General features: G+C 38.5%; 1 protein-coding gene across 1 annotated transcript in view; it reads left to right on the top strand.

Moving 5' to 3' along the window:
- Positions 1 to 24,837, top strand: part of gtpbp4 (GTP binding protein 4) — a 29,191-nt gene extending 4,354 nt beyond the window's left edge. Inside the window, exons 3-17 of the mRNA XM_063044390.1 lie at positions 1,916 to 2,019; positions 2,841 to 2,977; positions 3,779 to 3,879; positions 6,257 to 6,349; positions 7,039 to 7,230; positions 8,039 to 8,104; positions 8,366 to 8,455; positions 9,266 to 9,376; positions 11,849 to 11,923; positions 12,001 to 12,052; positions 12,928 to 13,028; positions 14,348 to 14,548; positions 14,805 to 14,870; positions 18,908 to 19,051; positions 20,359 to 24,837. Of these exons, the coding sequence (XP_062900460.1) occupies positions 1,916 to 2,019; positions 2,841 to 2,977; positions 3,779 to 3,879; positions 6,257 to 6,349; positions 7,039 to 7,230; positions 8,039 to 8,104; positions 8,366 to 8,455; positions 9,266 to 9,376; positions 11,849 to 11,923; positions 12,001 to 12,052; positions 12,928 to 13,028; positions 14,348 to 14,548; positions 14,805 to 14,870; positions 18,908 to 19,051; positions 20,359 to 20,511 (1,686 nt within the window). The 3' untranslated portion in view covers positions 20,512 to 24,837. The remainder of the gene's footprint in view (positions 1 to 1,915; positions 2,020 to 2,840; positions 2,978 to 3,778; positions 3,880 to 6,256; positions 6,350 to 7,038; positions 7,231 to 8,038; positions 8,105 to 8,365; positions 8,456 to 9,265; positions 9,377 to 11,848; positions 11,924 to 12,000; positions 12,053 to 12,927; positions 13,029 to 14,347; positions 14,549 to 14,804; positions 14,871 to 18,907; positions 19,052 to 20,358) is intronic.
- The last annotated feature ends 206 nt before the right edge of the window (positions 24,838 to 25,043 follow it).

Genomic DNA, 25,043 nt, shown 5'->3' with positions numbered 1-25,043 from the left:
AACGGGGCTCAAACCCAAATATGTCTAACTGGTTGTCATATTGAAAAATTGTGGTTTCTAATTAAAAATGGCTTACTTTTGGGAGGTCTGGTGTGAAATATTTCTGCATGCTAATATTAAATATCTATTTATGTTCAACTTAATTGTGGATTATTTAGATCCTGCATGTCATTGAATTTAAAAATTAATTTTGCCATCTAAAGAGTTGGGAAAGTGAATGCAGGGTGCCCAAAACTTGGCTTTTAATTTCTCAAAGTCAAGAAAAGCAACACAAGATGATTCCACGTGTTCCAGAAATGGGGTTGTTTGCTCCATTCACTCACTTAAGGAATAATTGTTCAGGTGCAGGTATTTAGACTGTATAATCCTCTGTGAAAGGGAATTAAGTAATTGCTTGAACAGAGAGTGTTTGCAGAGCTGTCGGGATTCCTGGAGACGGTGCTTGATGTACCTTCTGGCTTCTTCTGCACTGTGTCACATGAGGGCAAGTGGATTTCACACTAATTACACTGAAGGTCAGGGTTCATCCCAGATCACAGGAGCTGATAGGCAGCAGAGCTATTCCAGTCCCTTCTAACTATACTCCCTCATTCCTGGAACCCTTGACCAGTTACTCCCTCTCTGGTGTCTTTATACACTTCCTACATCTCTCAACTGCTCATCAGTTTGTGATTACTCTGAGCTCCTATATTCAGTGATATCCAGACCACGTGCATGGCCATACTTCAGGGTTTGTAGCAAAACTGGATCAAAAAGCTCCATTTGTGTTTCATGTGTAATGCTCGTAAGCAGTATCTGCCAAATGAAACAATTGGAGCCCCAGTTGTGTGGTTTTGAACGACACTACTCATGTATACAAGCTTCTATCAAGATGACCAATGTTTTGTCTGTGCAGATACCTGTTTTACTTTTGTGTTGCTCAAACGTTACATCTCTGCTGATGTACACTTCTGTTTTTAACCTGACCTCTACTGGTGACACTGACAACAGTGAATTGTCCCACAGTTACTGTGTTGACAAGCCATTTTGGATTGAATGATCTCTTTGTCACGCTCTCTTCGATGTGTTGGAAGTTACTATTTCCCCCTCTTTGTTTGCCTGCCCAACTCTTTCCCAGTCTGGCGATTTCTATGCAGGAACAGATTTTATATTGGGTTTTGATTCATTATGGGAGTGCTGAGAGCAAAGATTTGCACTGGGTTCCTTGCACAGCAGTGGGGTAAGCATAGATTTGTGTCAGATTACCAGTAGGAGTAGGGATGACAGATTTAAGTCACATGCATAACCTGAGTGATAACTGGGCTACATTTCTGTGAATGTTCAAACTGAAGGACCAGGAGCATTTTAATAAATTAGTGTTCTGTGGGGTTAACACTCAATGGAGTACCAGCTTAAATCCATAATTAGTGGTAATAGTAATAAGACTAATTACATTATCTTGTGTTTTCTAATCATTTTATTATAAAAATAAAGTTATCAAATCTTGGTTGTGGGTTTTTTCTATGGACTTGCATAGTTTTTTTTGGGGAAGGATGTTCCCTGTGTTATTTAGAGTTTAAAGTGGAAATATATTTTGAACACAGGGTTTCTTATAAAAATGCACATTTGTAGTCATCACGGTTGATGCTTTATAAATCTGTTGTCAATTGGCGATTACTTTGGGTAATGTCAATGAAGTGGAACTTCCAGCAGAAGCTTCTTTTTGATACCAATTGATTTTTTTAATGCATCCAATCCCATGATATGTTTGGTTTAGTAAGGGTGATAAAATTGAAGAATTCATCATTAAATAATTGAGCAATGGCTTGAAATATCCAGAATTTCAAATAACTTTTATTACAAATTTAAATCAGTATAATTTCTGGCAGCTGTTTCAATGAGCTTGTATAAGGAATTGTGAAACTTTTCTCTGTAGGATGTGCACCCATTCTATGCTGACTTGATGAATGTGCTGTATGACAAAGATCACTATAAACTGGCATTAGGACAGATTAATATTGCAAAGAACCTTATTGACAAGTAAGATCTATATTTATCTCTACTTTTCATATCATAAGTATTGTAATAACTTTAGACCATGCATGAGGTTGTTTTGTTAGAAAAACAAATGAATTACTACAATCAGTTGGACAGAATACTGTGCTGCAGTTGAGTTTGAAAGATTCAGAGTTCCTTAAGTCAAGTGAATTTGCACTCTTGTACTAACAGAAAAATATCTTGCTGGGTATTGCACCTTAATAAATAAAACATAACTAACGGCCTTATTCAAGTTTCTGTTATATAGACTTCCATATGGTATGATGTTCGTGACAGAGTTGCTAATTGATTTTTTAAAAAAATAAGACCAAATTGACGAGATCAAATCAAGCATTTTAAAAGTAATTCTTCCATTTATTTATGTAATCTAATTTGTAATCTAATCACACATCAGATGTTTATTTGGCTGCAGCTTTGAAGTAGTGATGCTCCTTCTATCTTTAACCTATGAGGTAATCAGTCTTCCAAGTACACCAACGAAAATCTGGTTTTCTAAAATAGGTTATAAGTAAGGTGTAGGAGGGGAAAGGAAAGAAGACTAATGACAAAGATTTGTGGTTGGAAAAAGGTGCACAACTTTTGGGTCAGTGTAAGATATGCAGGTAATGAAGTAAATGGGTTGTTGCAGCAAACATAATGGACATAATTTATTGGTGTCTCCGAACCTTGATGCATGACGTCTGTGCCAATCCAAGCTAATCCTATCTGCTGTACATAGATTATAGTTTATCCACTTATTAGCTCTTGATTACATTATACAAATTTTTAATTGAGCCTTAATCAAAATCCTATTTTTCAATTAGTGTTGCTAAGGACTATGTACGTTTGATGAAATATGGCGATTCTCTGTACCGTTGTAAGCAGCTGAAGCGTGCGGCACTGGGGCGCATGTGCACTATTCTCAAAAGACAGAAGCAAAGTTTGGAATATTTAGAGCAGGGTAAGTGCCAGATTGTCTTGCACTTGTTTATTATGGCTTGGGATCTTGCAGACTTTTGAGGTAATATTTTGCTTTGTAATGCCCTTTATCAATATTTAGAAACTAAATTTAAGATTTTGTTGGTGCCTTGCCAACACTCAGTCCCAGGTGTTGATGTGTACACAAGTTCTAGCCTCCAAACCAATGAACATTTTCAATCTATTAACCCATCAGTTTCTCTAAGTCCCCTGATTGTGGTGTTTGGTACGCATAATTGTTATCTAAGGTCCACTGGATGAAATGCTGTGCTTTTTTTAAAGCTTGTTTGCTTTTGTTTTAACCACACCATAGTTCACTATTGTAATTCATAAAATGTTATTACTGGAAAATAATTAAATTGCTCATACCTTAATGAGAAGTCATATTATCAAAAGTAAATTATTTTATGAAATATTTTGATGTTTTATTATTGACAAATAACTTATCGTTCATTCACTTGCTCAGGTAGTAGTTATTATAGTGTGACAGTAGTTCTCCAAATTATGTAAAATAATAAAATCTACAGGCATCACTCATGCAGGTGAAATTACCTAGTAATGGGTCTCATCCTGGCCACATTTTTGAAGGTTAATGCTAATAGACCTACCTGCATCTTTCAATAAAATTTCATTTGTTTAAAGTTAATAGCTTCTTACCCAGACAAGTATGATTTATAAGATGGAATTAATTTGAACTCTTCTTGTTCTGACCAGTTTTGTATATTTTAGTGAACAGAATGTCCAGTACCTTAATATCTAATAAGTGCATTAATATTTCTTTCAGTGCGGCAGCATCTTTCTCGTCTGCCTTCTATCGATCCCAACACAAGGACTCTATTGCTCTGTGGGTACCCTAATGTTGGAAAATCCAGCTTTATCAACAAGGTGTGTGCTTTGAAATAAAATCTTAATGGGTGATTAATCATTCCTTAAAACTTCGATTTTAAAATGAAAGTACATTTTCATCATTTGCAAAGATGATGAAAATGTTAAGTCTAAAATGTACAACAGCCAAGTTACTGATGTGATGAATGCCTTGCTGTACTATTTGAAAAGCTGATTTAAGTTTGTTGATAATTAGTTTGTCTACTGATCAATGCCATAACTAAATTATTCATAAGATAACATTGTCACACTAAGTTTGGCATGCAGTCTTATCCCTGTCGGGTAGCAATAAAGAAATGCTATTGTATTACATGCAGGCATTTGTAGTCCAGGCAGCTCTAATTTAATGTTGGGATCATTGGATAACAATGTTAATTACTTAATTATTATTACTGTTGGCGACATGCTGCTCTCCTTTTGCATTCCTCCCCAGCTCTATATCCCAGCATGAAGTTCCCTCAGACCTTGTGGGAGACTAGTGAAGAAATTACAGTGGCCCTAGCAGAGGCATTTAAAATGTCTTTAGCCATGGGTGAGGTACCAGAGGATTGGAGGATAGCTAATGTTGTTCTATTATTTAAGAAAGGCTCTAAGAGTAAGCTGGGAAGTTACAGGTTGGTGAGCCTGACATCAGTCGTGGGTAAGTTATTGGAATATTCTCAGGGACTGGATATGTAAGTATTTGGATAGACAGGAACTGACAAAGTATGGCTTTGTGCATGGTAAGTGGTGTCTAACCAATCTTGGAGTTTTTCAAGGAAGTTAGCAGGAAAGTTGATGAAGGCAATGTGGTGGATGTAGACATGGACTTTAGCAAAGCCAGGACTTGAGGACCTGACCTGTGGGGAAAGGTTCAGTAGGTTAGGACTTTATAACCCGGAGCGAAGGAGAATATGAGTGGCGATTTGATAGAAGTATACAAAATTATGAGGAGCATAGGTTGGGTAAATGCAAATATGCTTTTCCATTGATGTTGGATAAGACTAGAACTCATGGGTTAAGGGTGAAAAGTGAAATGCTTAAAGGGATCATGAGGGGGAGCTTCTTCACTCAGAGGGTGGTGAGAGCATGGAACGAGCTGACAGCAGAAGTGGTGGGTGCGGGTTCCATTTTAATGCTTAAGAAAAATTTAGATCCTTTTTTTACTTTTGCTATTGATCACTTTTCAAAACACATACAAAACGTTAGTTATGTTAGTTTGGTTCAGTTAAGGCATTTCCCATAAGTTGGAAAGTGGCATATACAAATTCCAATTTTAAATGAGCATATTAATTTGCAGCGTTGTTATATTGTGGAGTTGAAGGAATATTGCATCATACATCTGCAATTATTGTAACTGCGGCATTTAACCTGTTTGCCTCTTGAGATTTTGAAAGACCTTGAGGAAGAACAAAGTCTTGATAATTCCCAACAGTAACTGCATCCAGTTTGCTGTTAGTGGAAAAATGGTGCTTCCCATTGGTAATCAGGTTTTTGCTTAAATTTCTTTAGTTTTAGTCACTTTTTAAACTCACTACACCTTCAGTCATTGTTATTTAAAAGGTGTTTTGTAATTGTGTTTTAACAACATATGCCTCACATTTTCAAAATTGTAGTTGGGCAAATTCTCAAAAGTCGACGTGCCTAGGCACTTATAAAATATTAATGGATGTTAATGGAAAATAGCCATGTAGCTTTTATTTACGTGTCTGAAAAATAACATGAGTATACAATACCTGCATTTGAGCCACTTTAACATAGTCATACAGTCAAGGTCACCCCAAGGTCTGTGCATCATTTCTGATCAGTGACATTGTAGTATTGTCACCTTGGTTTGTTGCTCTGTGATATAAAGGAAGGCAGTATCACAAGCATTTAGATTCGTGACTTTTAGGAGTTTGATATTGAATAGCTTTTATGGGACAGTCTGCTTTCCAGGCAAACAGATCATGAAAAGGATATATCCAGTAAAATATTTTTGATACTCTTGAAATACTTTTAACATCTCTTAAACTAATTGATATTTGGTTAGAGTTGAGCTTTATGGGAAAATATTTTTAAGTGAACAACTTCTGCATATTTCATGCATGACCCTGATGAAGAAAGGCATAAATGTTGTTTCTTTTGTTTTTAATTTGTGAAAAACTCTGCTAGACAGGAATTATTTTGAAATAAATAAATAGTGGATTGTTTGGGTTACAATGGTGTGAAACAATGGCAATTTTGCAGATTCAGTAATAAGAATTGGCAAAATTATTCATAATTTATACTGACGTTTTTTAAGGTTAAACATAATTTAATCTTGACTCAATAAACATTTTCATTATTTTTCAAAATATTCTGATTTTTGTTTAAAAATTTGCAGCCATGGATTAACTGGTTTAATATTTACTTGCAGATTACTCGAGCAGATGTTGATGTACAGCCATATGCTTTTACCACAAAGTCATTATTTGTGGGACATATGGATTACAAGTATCTGCGTTGGCAGGTTAGTTTCCACAAACTTGTCTCATTTACTTTATAGTATAAGTGATAGGCCTAGCCCAGCAGAGAATCACGACTCAAGTCGTGTCCTTCAAGATTTACATGAAAGTTCACATATAAACATATTCTGAATTCCTTCTTTGAATTGCAAAGTATTGGGAATTGTGGTTGACATTGGCCTTTCTGACCCAAGAAATTGTTAGCAATTTCAAAGGATGTCAGTATGTTCAAAGTAAATTTATTATCAAAATACATGTGTCACCATATACAGTAAGTACAAAGAAATGCAACAGAATCAATGAAAAACTGCACACAAAGATGGACATACAGTCAATGTGCAAATTGTGCAACATCGAAAAGGAAAAACATCTTGATAATGTAGAGAAATGCTGACTCTTTGATTGGCTTTGGATTGTAGCTGCTGATAATTCTTGTGGACTTAAAGGGACACTTTGATCAAATGATTAATGTATTGAGTTTGATAGATGAGTACAATTCTTACTTAGCAACATCATATCAATAGAACAGAGTGAAGGACATCTTTCCCAACTGGATTAGAGTCAAAGGTTTGCAGTTAATTCAGTAAATGTAGTGGGAGGTTTTCAGAGATGATTAATGCTGTACTGTATTCTTAAATGAGAAACGAAATAATCTGAGATCAGGCTGGTGCTGTGTGATATCCTTCTGGTTCAGGTGGTTGATACTCCGGGCATCTTGGATCATCCACTGGAAGAGCGGAACACGATTGAGATGCAGGCGATCACTGCATTGGCTCATCTCCGGGCTGCTGTTCTGTATGTGATGGATGTGTCTGAACAGTGTGGCCACACTGTGGAAGAGCAACTGGATCTCTTCAAAAACATTAGACCTCTCTTTGCCAATAAGGTAAAGCATTAATTTTGAGTATGCAACATTTAGTTGGATATTTTAGATGTGATGACATATACAAAGACTGTGCCTGTTGTAATTTGATTAAAACATTAAAGCAAACCCTTGATATTTCTTGCTGTCTCTGGGTTAATTCCGTTGCTTTAATTTGAAAAAGTTTATGCAGTTTTTAAAATGTTAAGCAAAGAATACACATGTACAAAGTTTAACTTCGATAATTTGAATGAAAAATATTCCAACAATGTGCAAGGAAGAGAAGAAATTTATCTCAAATTGTAGCAAATATTATCTTGCAATCAGCATCACTAAAGCAGATTAATGTCTTATTTAATTGTTGTATGAGAGCCTGTTGGTGAATACAAATTAGCTGCTGGATATCCTATTTATGACAGTGACCACAATTCAAAGCAATTCTCAAGCTGTAAAACATCTTGGGACATTGAGGCAAGGTTATGAAAGGCATTCCATAATCTGTTTGGAGCAAAACTAAACACTGGAAATGGAAACGTGAACATGGTGTTTCTGTTCTGTATGACTAAAACAGCTTTCCACAAGTTAGCTTACCTTTTACTTGATCAAGTAACAAGGGGAGGCAAATGGAATGTGGAAATTATCAGCAGCTTTATTCATATGTTTAAGCATAACTTGGGAAAATTGTATTGACAAGAGTATGCCTGTTAATGTGGAGACAGTGGTGGTTTTGTGAAGCTCCATTGTTCATTTGTGTTGGTCTTTTAAAAATTTACATGTGATCTTACAATTGAGGAAAACTGGCACTTAATTTTATTGATTTTCTTTGTTTCAGCCCCTGATTATTATTGCAAACAAATCTGATATAAAGAGAATAGAGGAACTTTCTGAAGAACACAAGGTTAGTGGTTTTGCTAATCATATTGCAGCATTAAAGCCAAGCCTCGCACCTGATCGCCTGTAATATCTACTTTAGGAAGTATTACTTTACCTTTGAAGAAGTTGTTATCCATATTTGTACTCAGTTTGATTTTCAACCAAAGCAGTTTGACATTTTCCATTTCTGGAAGACATACATACATTTGAAAATATTTTGATATTTACATTTCTTGTTCAGTTTCAACTGTGACAATTCAATCACAATTACATCTTATTCTTGCAGAAAATCTTTGCAGATTTGATGGCAGAAGGAATCACTGTTACAGAGACAAGTACTTGGACAGAGGAGGGTATCATTAAAGTGAAAACTGAGGTGAATGCATTTGCGTTTCTCATTTTAGTTCAGTTGTGATTTGCATTTGAATCCTTTTGATACAAACTTCCTGCATCATTATGACTTAAAGATTAGTTTTTAAGTATAATGTAAATGTATTCAGAGGAACTTGGAGTAGATTTCAATTGCAATTGAATTCTGGGGTAATTAGTTTTCTTTGCTGTACTGTAATCTTATTTCAATACCTCTTAAATTCTTTAGAAAAAGGATAAAGTTAACCGGAATGAATTTGTTAATCTTGAAAGGTGGCAGCAAGTTTTAAAAGTCACGCTGCAAAATGTGTTGGTTTCAAAATATAGAGGAAGCTACTTAGAATTATAGTATCATACAGAATAAAAATGGGCCGTTTGACTCACTGAGTCTGTGCTGACCATCAAACATTAAGTTGCAATATTCCCATTTTATTCTCCTTCACATTGCCATCAATTCCCCTCAGAGTATACCACTAATCTACCTAAGAGGCAATATTTAATACACCAACCCAGAAATAGGAGAAGATTAGGGCACTCAAGGGGAACCTCTAGTCACAAGGCGAGCATGCAAACTTTATACAGGAGAAGTTGGGATTGAATGTGGGTCACTGGATCTGTGAGGCAGTAACTTAACAGCTGAAACATCTTGTTGTCCTCCTATTTTAGGTTAATTTAGATTATTCCACGGGATTAATTTAATGTTCTGTGTTGTTACAATGATATCTAAGATTTCTGTTATTTATGTTATATATTTTTGTCTTAGAAAAAGAAATGTCATTATTAATTTATTGAAATTGGTCGACATATTCCCTGCCAGGCTTGTGACAGATTGCTTGCACATCGTGTTGATACCAAGATGAAAGGTAAAAAGGTGAATGATTTATTGAACAGACTCCATCTAGCTGTCCCAGCAAAGAGGGATCAGAAGGTGAGTTAAAATACTCCTGCCATTGCTATGATATAGACTTGCAATTTAACACATAATTAACAACTCTAATATTTTTCTAAGAAATGTACCAGTATTACAGTGAAGTAAATGGGAACCACAGATGCATGAGAGAGGAGCTTGCCAAGGTTGATTGGAAGGGGTCACTGGATAAGATGATGGTAGAACAGCAGTGGCTGGAGTTTCTGGGGGAAAATTGGAAGGTGCAGGATACGCCAAGGATGAAAAAGTATTCTAAAGGGAGGATGAGACAACTGCAGCTGACAAGGGAAGTCAAATACACCATAAAAGCAAAAGTGAAGGTATATAACAAAGCAAAAATTAGTGGGAAGCTTTTTTTTAAAAAAAAGGCAGCAGAAGCCAACTTAAAAAAAAACAGAGAAAAGATGAAATAGGAAGGCAAATTAGCCAATAACGTTAAAGAGGATACAAAAAGTTCCCTCCCCCCAGATATATAAAGAATAAAAGAGAGAGAAGAGTGTTTATCAGACTACTGGAAAGTTATGCTGATGAGATAGTAATGGGGGACAAAGAAACAGCAGATGAAACTAATAGGTATTTTGCACCTGTCTTCAGTGTGGGAGACACTAGCAGTATGCCAAATACTTGAATATGTCAGGAGGCAGAAGTGAGTGTAGTTGCTATTGCAAGGAACAAATGCTTGGGAAGCAGAAAGATCTGAAGGTAGATAAGTCACCTGGACCGGATGAACTTCACCCCAGGGTTCTGAAAGAGGAAACTAAAGAGATTGTGGAGACATTAGTAATGACCTTTCAAGAATCACTAGTTTCTGGAATAGTTCCGGAGGACTGGAAAGTTGCAAATGTCACTTCACAGTTAGCCTGACTTCAGTGGTTGGGAAGATGTTAGAATGGATTATTAAGAAAGAGGTCTCAGGGTACTTGGAGGCACATGAGAAAATAGGCCAAAGTCAGCATGATTTTTTTTTAAAGGGGAAATCTTGCCTGACAAATCTATTGGAGTTCTTTGAGGAAGTAACAAGCAGGATATACAAAGGAGATTCAGTGAATGTTGTTTACTTGGATTTTCAGAAGGCCTTTGTCAAGGTATCACACTTGAGACTGCTTTACAAGATGGGAGCCCATGGTTTTACAGGAAATATACTAGAATGAATAGAAGTTTGGCTGACTGGCAGGCAAAAAGTGGGAATAAAAGGGGCTTTTCTGGTTGGCTGCCAACGACAGGTGATGTGCTGCAGGGGTTGGTGTTGGGGCTGCACATCAATGATTTGGATAAAGGAATTGTTGGCTTTGTGGCCAAGTTTGATGATTGGAAGCAGTGTTGAAGAAGCAGTTGCAGAAGGACTTGGACAGATTAGGGGAATGGGCAAAGAAATGGCAGATGGATTATAATGTATGGAAGTGCATGGTGGTGCATTTTGGCACAAGGTATACAGGTGTGTACTGTTTTCTAAATGGGAGAGAAAATACACAAATCAGAGGTGCAAAGGGACTTGGGAGCCCGCGAGCATGATTCCCTAAGGGTTCACTTGCAGATTGAGTCAGCAGTAAGGAAGGCAAATGTAATACTAGCATTCATTTGGAGAGGACTAGAATACAAAAGCAAGGATGTAATGCTGAGGCTTCATAAGGAATTGTTCAGACTGCACTTGGAATATTGCAGGAGAATGGGGCTGAGAGGGATGATGGATCAGCCATGATGGAATCGCAGAGCAGGCGCAGAGGGCCGAATGGCCTGATTCTGCACCTATGTTTTACGATCTGGTATACCTGGTGATGGCAGCTGCTAAATTCAACTTCCTACCACCCTTTTGTGTTTGACATAATTGTAATTTATAAATTTTTAATTTTATTTCTATCGATGTCAAATATAAGGAGCATAGGATTAAGGTGAGAGGGGGGAAAACTTCAAAGGAGATTTACAAGGCAGGTCTTTTTACATAGTTGCAGAGGCCTAGAAAGTGCTGCTAGGAGAAGTAGTTGAAGCAGATCTCTTACCAATGTTTATGAAGCATTGCTACTTTATCATAGTACCATTTTTTTGATTAATCAAATATTATATCAGGATCATTTACCCAATGGTTCAGACTTACTTACTCAGCTCTGGTAGCAGGCAAACTATTTTAGTGTAGAAGCACGATTTTGGATTCATTTGGAATTAATACTTGGGTTCTTCTGCAGAAAATACTGTATACAAAAACTGTAGGAGTTCTTCTATTTTCTCTCTTGCCTACTTTTTTGGCTGACATGACCGGTTGAGATTTTTACCCAGGCTGAATTAGATTTTTTAGATTAGATTAGAATTACCACGCAGAAGTCTTTAGTATTACTGTTTGATTGAGTTACTAGAAATTGATATATTGGTTATCTAATATAAAGCACCACTTGGTAAATTTGCACAACATAAATTAGTATTTTCTGGTATCTTCTGTTAAATTGATATTAAACATAGTTTTATCTTGTACTCTTGCAGGAGAGACCACCCTGGATTCCTGAAGGAGCTACCACACGCAGAAAAATGGAGGTGGATATGCCAAAGCGAAAAACGGTTGGTATGATTTTCAGTTGCAAACAATTGATTTGCGTTTCTCAACTATGTTTTCATGAAAGACTCTCATCTGACAGGAGCGGGACTTGGAGTTGGAGATGGGCGATGATTATATTCTGGATCTCCAAAGTAAGTACTTTTCTGGAATAATAGATGTTCTGTAGCATTTTAAATTATAATTTTAAAAAAAGTGACGTAAACAATTTGAGAGGCCTTATTCTGATGAATAAAGGTAACCTAAACCAAGTAACAAAAGTTTAAATTAGAAGCGTATATGAACATTATTCAATGATTTTTTAGAAGTAATTTTATGTCCACTTGTTCAAAGTAATTTCTTTATCAAATGACCTTATGTCACCATACATAACCCTGAGATTCATTTTCATGCGGGCATTCACCGTAAATTCTAAGGAACACCTTAGGATCAATGAATGACCACATGACATGAAGAGCCCTTGAAAGTGAGTCCATGGGCTGTGGGTGAAGTCAGCCTCAAGAGGGTTAGCATAAATTTAGCTTTTGCATCTTAGTAGGCCTCTGATTACCAAAATACCCAGGTAATACAAAATTCAGCTGAAGTGCATAACCTTGTTCTAAATTGGCAATGAGCTCCTTCCATATTGTTTTGCCAGGCAAAACATTGATTCTCCATTGTTAATTTTCTTACCCATTAGACTGGCATCATAGCTATAACTGTCTTGTTCTGTCATATTTTGAGCTTCTTTCAATGACCCATTTGAAGCTTGGCACTTACATAACATTTGTGCAAATAGAAAAAATATATAATTGAAGACCTGACATGCAGTCTTGATTCAGCTTTGTGACTTCGAAGGGAGGTCAATCTAAGCCTAAGTCTTTTCCAGAAGTTTCCAACAGCAGTGGCAAAACTTACTTTGCAGCCAAACACAAATGTCTGGAAATTATACTTTAGTTTGTCATCTCATTAGTGGTAGCTGGTATCTATTATTGATGTACCAAGATATCTTGTTTTTTTTCTCATTTAGAATACTGGGATCTGATGAATGAGTGTGAGAAGCAAGATCTGATACCTGAGATATGGGAAGGTCATAATGTGGCTGACTACATCGACCCTGATATTATGAAGGTGAGTTAAAATTTAGCATTTCAATTTTAATTTGGCATCTTGCCAACACTGTTTTGTAGATCAATAAAAAATTTACTAAAGAAACATCAACATTGTAGTTTTACTGTGGTATAAATTGAAGCGTGGTGGACATACTGTCAACATTCTACTTGTACATTAACATTTGTAGTTAAATTAATTAAGCAGAGGGTTAGGCTGTGATCTAGGTGCATAGCTGAATGTTATCAAGTTGAAGCATTAAATATAAATCCTGTACGTTTACAAAAGCTAGTATTAGTAATGATCATGAAACTATTGGGTTATCATGTTTCTAAAAGGAAAATGCATCTAGTTTACTAATGTCTTTCAGTGTGGTTGATTTGTAATTGTAAACCACCAATGTAATTTTGTATTTAAGGATGGAGAAAACTGCTGGTCTTACCAGTGACTTCTAATCCCTCAAGACTTTTATCAACCTTCAAATTTTATTGTTCATTTCCACTCTAAATGTCATCACAAAAGGCCTATACTGAATTTTAATACGAGATGCAATTCTGTCCTTAATACAGTTGCACTGGTTGCTTAATCAATATGTTTAAAAATTCTGAGCATTCAGTGTTTTCATTCACTCAAGCAGTGCAGTCATAAAAGGGGAAGCAAGCTTCATCCTTGATGGAAGTAGTTCTTCAGTACATATCAGTGCTCATAGTAATTTAAATTCAAATTCTTAATGTTAATGGGGGAAGAGGTTCCTTTACAATTCTCAACCATGTAAAGATTTTATAGATAAATAATATATTTCAAATTTTTAGTTCTACTCTGGCTGATTCTGAATGGGGAAAATTGTTTGAATGTTTTGAGCAGAGGAAGCCGTTTGGTAGAATCCCTTCAATACCTTAAGCCTGTGTTACTAACTCATCTGCCAAAGGGAAGTTTATCATTAGTTGTGGCTGATCAAATGAATAAATAATTAATACCTAGCATTTGTCCAATCCCTTGGTTCTTCCTTTTCCTGAAATTTTCATGCAGTAGCCGTCATTGCAGTTTTGATCAACAGTTCACAGTTTGTAAACTAGGATTATGCTTTTTTCCACTTTATGAAGATCAATTATGTTATATTTAGCTGAATGAAACAACATGTGTTATTTGTGAATTATTGACTAGATCTAAATGCTTATATGGAATAGAATTGTGATAATTGTTTTTAAAACTTACTGATTTACGACAATAGCTTCAGCATTGGAAGTTCTTTTCGGTGTATATTTTAACATGTGCTTTTTGTCCGTCAACTATTTTGGAATTGAGGCTCAGTTTAAAATATTGTAACTGTACCTTTTCAGAAACTTGTAAACCTGGAAAAAGAAGAAGAATTGAAACAATTAGCAGGGGAATATGATTCAGATTCCGACAGCGAGGATGAGGAAATGAGAGATATCAGAAAGTTGGCTGCTCAGATACGAGAGAAGAAAAAGATGCGAATATTGCTGTCGAGAGAAAAACAAACAAAAAAAGGCCCCAAAATGCCCAGAACTGCTAAAAAGGCAAGTACTTAAGCAACACAAGCAGTGTTTTGAGGAGTTAGTTATGTGCTTTAAGATGCACCCTGCACGTGAAATTTTGTGCTTTCCTAAAATCCAGCTACTCTCATCTGGTGGAAGTTCAAATCCTCTATTTTTCAAGGAGACACTGTTGTGATTTGTCGTTTCAAATAATGGATTTTTGTGTATACTGACAATGGAGCTCCCTGATCAATTTTAGTCATTTTTGAGTTTTGGTTTCTTTCTGAATATTTTGCAGGTTGAAAGAAAAACTTTGGAAAAGGAGATGGGATCCCTTGGTTTGGATATGGCCAACAAAGATGAGGTAAAGTTGATTTTAATGAATATTACTTAAAATACATTTTGGTTCTGTGGCCAAATCCACTGTATATCAACACCTCCTTTTTGATCTGCTGAATTTTATATAAAAATGCCTTATGCTTACCCAGGGGATGCCTTCTTCTCATGGTTACTGTCATGAAGGAGGTACAGATGCTTTAAGGCACACACTCAGCGATTCAGAAACGGCTTCTTCCCCTGTGCCATATGATTCCTAAATGGACATTGAATCCATAAGCACTACCTCATTTTTTAAAATATACATATAATTTCTGTTTTTACAGCATTTTTAATCTATTCAATATACATACTTATTTTTTCTTTATATATTATTATGTATTGCTTTGAACTGCTGTTAATAATTAACAAATTTCATGGCACATGCCCGTGATAATATACCTGATTCTCATTCTGCCTCACAAATCAAGTGAAGGATCCTTGGCACTTCTGGACTTGATTACAAAGACAAGTTTTGTTGATTCTTGAAGTACTTGTTTTAGAAGATCTTGTGCAATAGGTATCTCTGTGACTAGCATGTAACTGTTGGCACTTTGAAAATTTGCATTTGAGATAACTATACTTGCAGTCCCTGTGTTATGTAAAAGCTCTGTTCCCGAAAAATGTTTAGGTCGATTTTACCACAAGTCAGAACCTCCATTTCTATATAACATATTACTGTACAGACTTTGCCACAATTTCATGTCATTGAATAGTCACCCGAACACTGTCTTTCATTAAACTAATGGTATACATGCTGTATCCAATCATTGGTGTATTCAGCCATGAGACATAACTTATTATAGCTTGAAAAATGTTCTGCTGTGTACATACATCTATTGATGCTTCTGGACACATCTTCAGTGATGTTCCTGGAATCATCGGGTGTTTTGGGTCTTTCAACATCATACAACCTCCTCCAGGTGACCCAGCCGGGGCTGATCAGACCCCAGCTTCTGTCCAGATGGCTAGCTACTTATGACTCCATGGCTCCCCTCTTTTGAGCCACAGCCATCTTGAGGCCCTCTCTGCCGCATCGATGGTACTGCGGATGGCTCTCCTCTTCTTCTGTCCCTCGATGCCCAAAATGCTGAAGGCTCTAACTAAAGAACGGGCTACAAATCCCCTACAACCAACCTCCACTGGGAGACACCTCACTCTCCATCCAGCCTGCTGACTGTTGCTGACCAGTCCTGCGTACTTGGAGAGCTTCCTTTCAAAGGCCTCTTCCAAGCTATCTTCCCATGGGACTGTCAGCTCCAGCAGCACCACTTGCTTAGCAGACTCAGACACTAGGACAATGGCTGGTCGTAGGGCGGTGGCTGCGATATGGTTGGGGAACTTCAGCTGCCGTTCGAGGTCCACAAACAGCTGCCAGTCCCTTGCAGAGGTCAGAATGCCTGCAGATGTTCTTTTGGCGGGTATTGGCTGCTCCCCAGCTCTGACAAAGGCAATGGTCTGCTTGGAGGGTCAGGACCGCTTCGCCCACTCAACTCCTGCGCTAACGGCTTCAGCGATGGTCTTCAGGACCTGATCATGCCTCCACCTGTACCGTCCCTCACCAAGTGCCCTTGCACAGCCGCTGAGGATGTGCTCCAGGGTTCCTCACTTGGAGCACAGTGGGCATGCAGATGAGTCTGCCTTGCCCCATGTGTGCAGGTTTGATGGGCTTGGAAGCACATCGTACACTGCCTGGATGAGAAATTGGATGCGGTGTGGTTCGGCTTTCCAAAGATCAGCCCAGGTCACTTTCTTCTCAATCGCATTCTCCCATCTTGTCTAAGCTCCCTGTTGCTTCATTCCCACCGCCTTGCAGGCTCTCATCTCCTCCACTACTGCTCTCACCTCCTCCTGAACTAGATGACGCCTTCTCTTCCCTCTGGTGTCCATTTGGGGAGTTAGAAAGGATCCTAGCCCAGCTCGGCCTCATGTGACCACTCCCACCAGCCTCCTGTGACGCAGCCTGGCCTCTGCCTCCAGAACAGCTTCCTCTGCCCTCCACTTCCTGCCAGTACTTACTTGGATCCCTGCTCTAGCCACCTTCGGGTCACTTGAGTCCCTATATTGTGGCCCTTCTCTGGCTCTTGTTATCTTGAATTCTTCCTCCAAGGATTTGACGGGCAGTTGCAGTTTGTTGTGGTGTCCATAGAGTGCGATGCTGCTCAGGCTCTTTGGCAGCCCCAGCCATCTCCTGAGGTAGTTGCTAACCCTCCTCTCTAAGGTTTCGACTGTCGAGATCAGAACTGCATAGACGAGGAGGGGCCACAGGATTCTGGGAAGAATGCCATGCTGATACACCCAGGCTTTAAACTTCCCAGGTAGACCAGACTTGTCCACAGATTTCAGCCAGCCATCCAACTCAGTGCAGGTTGCCTGAATGGATGTTGTGTCCCTTAAAGAGCTGTCAAAAACTTTGCCTAAGGTGACTGGCTTTTCTGTGATGGTTGGGATGGCTGTGCCTACAATGCTGAACCGGAACTTGTTCTCCACCTTCCCTTTCCTCAGCACCATCGATCTTGATTTGGCAGGTTTGAAACGCATCCGGGCCCACTCCACCAGCTTTTCGAGACCTTGCAGAATCTACCGGCAGCCTGGGACTGATTCTGTGGTGACTGTAAGGTCATCCATGAATGCCCTGATAGGTGGTTGCCGTTGAGCGGAATTCATTCTGGGCCCTCTGCACTCTGGTTCAGCAGACTTAGTGAGCATGTTCATGGCGAGGGAGAACAGTGTCACTGATATAGTGCACCCTGTGATGATGCCCATCTCCACCTTGTGCCAGGTTGATGTAATTGCTCCTGAAGAGACCCTCATCCTGAAGTTGCTGTAATAATCAGCGATAAGGTCTCTGATTCTGCTGGGGACGTGATATTGGGTCAGCGTGAGCTGCACCAGCTTGTGTGGAATGGAGCCATATGCATTTGCCAGGTCGAGCCACAACACTGACAGGTTGCCCTTGTTCTCTCTGGCCTCCCTGATGAGCTGTGTTACCACACCGATGTGCTCCAGACAGCCCGGCATCCCTGAAATGCCACCCTTCTGGACTGATGTATCAATATAGGTGTTCTTTGCTAGGTAGGTGCACAGCCAGTTAGAAACGGCACTGAAGAAGATCTTCGCCTCGACACACAGCAGGGAGATGATGCGAAACTGATCTATCTGGGTGGCATTTTCCTCCTTCGGGATCCACACCCCTTCAGCCACTCTCCACTGTTCTGGAATCTTCCCCCTTCTCCAGAAGATTCTCAGGATCTTCCACAGACGCAGCAGGAGTTTGGGGCAGTTCTCGTACACTTTGTACGAGGTGTTGCTTGGTCCTGGAGCCAAGTGTATGGGAGAATTTGCATTGAGATTTCCATAAATTGTGTCAATTTTAATCCAAATTATAGGGGATTATTTATTCTACATTCTATAATTTTTTTGATGTAATTATCTCAATGCACTAATATAATGAAATGATCTGTATGGATAGCATGCAAAACAAAAAAAAAATTCACATCTTGGTACTTGTGACAATAATATATGAATTTATCTAAGTCAATATAATTTTTCAATTGATAAAATACTGGAATATGGTTGTTCACTTATACGATGGCTTCTGTTACATGTTAACACATTAGAGTAACAGAGACGTTTCGAAACCCAAAACGTGACCAGTAGTTATGCTGAGGACAGGAGCTATTGTAACTCCTGCCATTCTTCCTCCTTTTGTTTCCTGTTACGAGTGAATATATTGCAAATATTGAAAGAAAACTGAGTATATTCTATTTTGAAATCCAATGCCTTTCAAAGTCACAAACTATACCGTTCTTTGAAAATAATGCCAATTTGCAATTAGCATTCTTTGGGATTTAATATTTTTGTACACTGCAGAAAGTTGCTAAAAATTAGAATATTCTTATATTTGGTTTGCGTATGCAATAAAGGTAATAAATTTAGTTGTTAATGCACTGTCACTTGTATATTGAGTGTTTCAAAGCTACTGAAGTGTGGATAACATTTTATTTTTGTTTGCATACTGTTTAGACACACTACGCAGAACAAGCTCGGCGGTCTAGAAGTGTCACCAGGAAGCGCAAGCGCGAAGAATCTCAGCCACCAACGTCTAAAGCGCGCAGTCGCAGCACTTCTCGTACTCCCCGTGATGTGTCTGGTGTGCGTGATGAAAAGGTTAGTTCCCAGTTCATACCCAAACTGACTGTAGTGTGGAGAAGCAAAAGTGGTTCCTATCCGTTCTACTGAAATGAGCACGTCATTGAACTGACCATTAACATCAGTGGATCTACAAGTGATAATGTGTTAAAACCTGATCATTTAGGGCAGGAATCCCAACCTGGGACATGGACCCCTTGGTTAATGATAAGGCATAAAAATAAAGGTTGTGAACCCTGATTTAGGGGATATGTCCGAGAACTATGATGAATAATTTCTTGGTTGGAACTTGATCACTTTTGGAATCAAGATCTGTACACTTTTAGGTTGGGATGTTTTCAAGATTTGGGCTTTATTTTGCCTTGTCACCTTTTGAGGAAGTCTCAGTTGTTTTCATGTTAGGAATTTTGATAATTGCCGCAAGATCCTCAGGAAACAGGATAAAGGATGTTGTCAGTAAGATGGCTCATCATCGTTAATTTTAGTGTAGTAACTCGATACTGAGGACGTCAATGGAATAGGGGTATATAGTATTAGTACAGCACTTGTTTTGTGGGCTTTAATCACCCATAAAGGAAATTTTAAAAATGGAGAAACAGACTATTCAGCCCCTTGAGCCTACTCTACCTTGTAGTAACTTCATGGCTGATCTATGCACACCTTATTCCTGCCCTATTCCACATCCTTGCGTTATCTAATACCTATCAATTTATCAATTTCAATCTTGAAAGAAATGAATAACTAAGCTTGCAATGAATAAATACTATTTCAAAGATCCGCCACCTTTCTTTTTGCAGGTGTCATCTCATTTCAGTGTCTAATGGCATACCCAACATTTTAAGAGTTCGTGATCCCTAGTTTTTTTCAAATTCCAGTGGATTCATTGAAGTTCCAAAGCTATTCCATGGTGATATTTGCACTTGACTTGGATTGTTAATCTTGGTCTCACTTTGGTAAATTGACCCCAGCCATTCAACACCACTGTATCTTGTACAGTGGGAGCAGTACCTCTTTGCCTTTCAGTAATGCATTGGGAAGTTGGTTATTTGGTTTCAAACCCACCCTGCATATGACATTTTGTTTTTTCTCAAATCCAAATACACTCCTGCGCAGAAAGTTCAAAATCACTATTTTTCGGGAGATTGCTCTGAATTGTAGGATTTAAGTTTGTTTATTTTAAAGAATGGTAGCTTTAGGGTATAAAATCAACCCTGGTCCATCTTTTAATTTTGTTTTTTTTTATATAGCTTATGCCTTCAATAATGTTGTGTAAAGCAAGTGTTGTCCCACTTCTTTTGACTTGAATGTCTTTATTCCTTACATAGATGTTGAAGAAGGTGAAGAAGATGATGAAGAACTCTCAGCAGGATATGAATCGCATGGGCAAGAAAGGAGAAGCCGATCGACATGTATTTAACCTTAAACCCAAACATCTTCTCGTTGGCAAGAGGAAAATGGGCAAAACAGACCGTAGATAAAGTGGCATTGTCAATCAGACTGTAGGACTTCCATATTCAGTTTTAAGAGAGCTCTCAAGTGACTTGTGATATGATGGTGAAGTGTTACATCATTTCGAAACTTTTAAGTTCAGATTGTTCATCAGAACATAACTGTGCCTTTAATGATTCCTATATCAAAAGAAATTGAATACTAAATTCTACAGACTTTTTATCTGTTGAAGTGCATTTCCTGACACTGTCTAAGAAATATGTACAAGATACATTAGGGCAACAAATGTCTGTTTTGAAACGGGCATAGCCAGAGAATAACTGGCAGGATTCTACCTTGAAGTATGCCTAATACTATCGCGTGATAACTTTTGATAGAGTTTTGATTTCCTGCCTATAGTTTTTAAATGTACGTGGTAAACATGACTATAAATTCTTGCATTGGTAAACTGAAAATGTATGAAGAGACTGGAACCCACTCAGTGGGTTTTTCAATAACCAAAAGTGAGATATTAAATAATTTTGCCCATTTGTTGCATTGCATTATAATTACAAGATTCCTTTTTGTGCATTTCAATAGCTTTTGTTGTTCTGTTTATTTTAAGAGTGCTTGTTTCTTTTTAACCCCCTTCTGGAGTTGTAGACATGGGCAATGCTGTTTTGTCCAGGATGATAAGCTCTTTGAATTGTTGGAGCTGTACTCTCAGGTGAAGACTATTCCATCACATTCATGCCTTGTTGGAAAAGGTCTTGTGGTCTCAGAAACTGAGTCGTTTGCTACAGAATATTAAGTCTCTGATCCAGTCATCACTGTTATTGTTTTTGTGTGATTGGCCTAATGAATTTCTGGTCAGGACTGAACTCCTAGGACTTCTGGTTATGACATTGAATATCAAGCTGGTTGGTAGTGATTGGATTAGTTTATTGTCAGATGCATCAGGATACAGTGAAAAGCTTTTGTTTTGCTTGCCATCCTCAACAGATCATGTTACTCAAAATTACATTAAGGGTGTAAAAAGAAAAGCAATGTAGTGCTGCGGTTACAGATAGACAAATACTGTGCAACAGCCAGAGTGGGATTGGGAGATCAAGAGTTGGTCTTTACAGTGTGAGAGATCTGTCCAAGAGTCTGATAACAGTTGTTCTTGAATCTAGTAGTTGGTACTCTCAAGCTTTGGTATCCTTTAATAGGAGAAAGGAGAATGACTGAAGTGTAAGGAATCCTTGATTATGTTGGCTGCTTTCCCCAAGTGAGAAGTTTAGATGGAGTAAGGGAGAGGGGTTTGACTGGGCTACGTTCACATCTTCAATTTCCTGTACTCTTACCATACCTAGCCGTGATACATCCAGCCTGGATGCTTTCTATGGTGTATCTATAAATATTGAATTGGTGTGTCATTGAAGAAATGCTAAATTTCCTCACCCTTTCTGGTGTGCTTTCTCGGCAAACCAATACAAATTGTTGATGACATTTACACCTTCAAACTTGAAGCTCGCAACCATCTCTACGTCAGCATCAATGACCAGCTTCTTTGTTTTACTGTAATTGAGGGAAAGTCGTTGTGGAGCTGGTCACTGTCTAGTAATTCTGTGGTATGAATGTTGTTTGGCACTTTTCAGGCCATGCTTGAATGTTGTTGTGATCTTGCTTGAGGAATTGCAAATGATACTGATTTTGGAAAAGGTGTCTGCAGTAATGTTTATAGTACTGTATATATGTGTGCCGCAAGCTTTAGTTATTTACTGCCTGTTGTTTAGTGAACTCTTGCCTTTGAGTTGCAATCAGGGGTTCAGCTTTCAGCTCAAAGATAATTGAAGAATGCAGAATTCCAAGAACTGTAAGAGGTGCATATTATGAGATAATGTTAGATCCTTAATTCTGTTAGGTACTGTACAACCTCTATGAGGAGTTGTGGAATTCTTCCATTTCCTGGCCTGGCAGTTTGTCCTTCAGGATATGGGAGCATGATCACTAAGCTGGCCATTCTTGGTGGGCATTTAAAATCCCCGTCCAGAATAAATTGTTGCCCTTCAGAGTTTGAGTATTGTTTAACGTGGAATTCAGGAGTTGGTGATTAGCTGGTTTCCTTGCCTTATTGACAAGATGCAATGCCCACTGGGGATTGTGAATTAGTGTTGAGGATTGCACAGGCTGCTCATTTCCTGATATTTCTTGTACTCTGACCTCACTTCTCAGAATCGGGTTTATTATCACTGAATTAGATGACGTGAAATTTGTTTTGTGGAAGCAGTGCAGTGCAAGGATGTAACATTACAAAAATAAATAGTGAAAAGGAATAATGAGGTGGTTTTCAGAGACTCCAGAAATCTGATGATGAAGGGGAAGAAGCTGTTTCTGAATCACTGAGTGTGGGTTTTAAGGCTCCTGTACTTCCTCCCCAATAGTAAAAATAAGAGGGAGTGTCCTGGATGTTGAGGGACTTCAGCGATGCATGCTGCCCTCTTGGGGCACCACCTCTTGAAGGTATCCTTGATTGTTGGGAGGCTTGTTTCAATGATGGGGCTGGCTGATTCTACAACCCTCTGCAGCCTCCCTTGATCCTGTGCATTGGAGCCTCCACAGCAGGCTGTGATGCAACTCGGATAACTGCATATCCATGGAAATTTGGAAATCCTGAATGTACCAAATTTCCTCAAGCTCTTAAAGTACAGCTGCTGGCAATTGGATTAATGTTTTGGGCCCAGGAACTTGAAGCTATTTATGCTTTCCACTGCTGAGCCCTCAGTGAGGACTGATGTGTGTTCTCTGAACTTCCCCTCTAAAGTCCACACCCTGTTCCTCAGTTTTACACTCAATTTTAGCAGGGTCGTTGTTGCGATACTTCTCAACTAGGCAATCTACCTCACATCTGTATCCATCTCAGATTCTGCCAATAGTGGTTACCACAGGTGGCTGAGAAGGCCAGGTCACTGGGTGGATTTAAAGTGGAGTTTGATAGGATCTTGATTGGTCAGGGCATGGAAGTTTATGGGGAGAAGGCAGGTTAACGGAAATGGATCAGCCATGATGAAATGGTGGAGTAGACTTGATGGCCTAATTCTGCTCTTATGTCGTATGATTCTCTGTATATTTACAGATGGCACTTCAGCTGCCACACAATCATGAGAATAGAGAGAACAGTGGGTTAAACATATTGCTTTAAGCCTATCATTTGGAGAGATGTCATTAATGGTTTGCACTGGTCTCCCAACGTGGAATTCAGTGATAGTGTTGCAGAGAAAGGAACAGATACCAAGGTTTTGAAACCTGGTTATTAATACAGGTTGTACAGGTGAGTCTGTCTTGGCAATACGCCCATATGTAACACTGATTATGGTAGAGTGACTGGAAATTGGTTGAAAGATGTGATTTTTTTTTTGGATGCATCTCCTTTAAAGTTGTTGTTTGACATCTGTGGGACATGATCATTTCTCAAGCACCTGAAATTTATAAAATGTGTAATATTTTGCTTTCAACTTGCATATAAATTTAGCATGGATCACTTGTTGACAGACATGTCAGAATGGGAATTGAATTGAAATGGGTAGCCACTGGGAGATCTTGCCTTTTGTTGCAGACCGTGAAGGTGCTTGGCAAAACAATTTCCCAATCTGTTGGATCTCATTGAAGTAGAGCAGATAACAGTTTAGTTTTTGAGCCTAACTGTTGTATCCAGTGCTCTTGAGTATGGTTTCTACATCAATGAGACTCGACAGACTGGGCGACATGTTGAGCACCTTTTTTCTGTCTGCTGCAAAAGGCAGAATCTTCTGGTGGCCATCCTCTTCAGCTGGACTTCCTATTCCCATTCTGACATCTGTCCGTGGCTTCCATGATGAGGCCAATTTGGAGGATTAAGTTCTGTTTGGGTAGCCTCCAACCTAAGAGATGAACATCAATTTCTCCAACTTCCGGTAATTAACCCCCTCGCTATTTTAAACATTCTCCTTTCTGGTTACCCTCCCAGTCTTTCCCCTTGCCTCTTTCCTTTTCTTCCATGGTGCACTTTTAGTCTGCTATGGGATTCCTCCTTTTCTCAGCCTACTTACTTCAACCTGCACCCACTCCCCTCGCCTGGTTTCACCTATCACCTTCTAGCTTGTACTCCTTCCCTTCCCCCTTCCTTTCTAGTCAACTGTTTATTCCCCTCTCTAGATGCTGCCCAACTTGCTGAGTTTCACCAGTGTTACAGCTGTGTATACTGTCAAGTATTTAATAATATAACAGCTGATTTACCCTTCACCTCTTATCAATAGTCAAAAATTGATTTCAATTTTCTTTGTACAATTTAGGGTCTTGAACCATTATAAGTAACACTTTCAGTAATAAGTGGATCACTTAATAAATGGCTTGTATCAGAGCAACTTGTATCTTTAAATGTTTAGCTATTGTTTCTGACACTGACAACCAGTATATTGTAGCATGAAGACTTAGTCATTAAGCTGTATCTTGCTCCTAGTGTTTCCATTCCTTATCTATATTTTTTTTTAAAAAGGACCTTAAACAGTTTGAGCCTAGTTGTGCAATACACACAGTCCTAAAGGAATGCAGCATCTATGGA

The sequence above is a fragment of the Mobula hypostoma genome, chromosome 3, assembly GCF_963921235.1.
Source record: "Mobula hypostoma chromosome 3, sMobHyp1.1, whole genome shotgun sequence".
NCBI lineage: Eukaryota > Metazoa > Chordata > Chondrichthyes > Myliobatiformes > Myliobatidae > Mobula > Mobula hypostoma.
The sequence above is the reverse complement of the archived record's forward strand: the minus strand, read 5'-3'. Positions and strand labels throughout refer to the sequence as shown.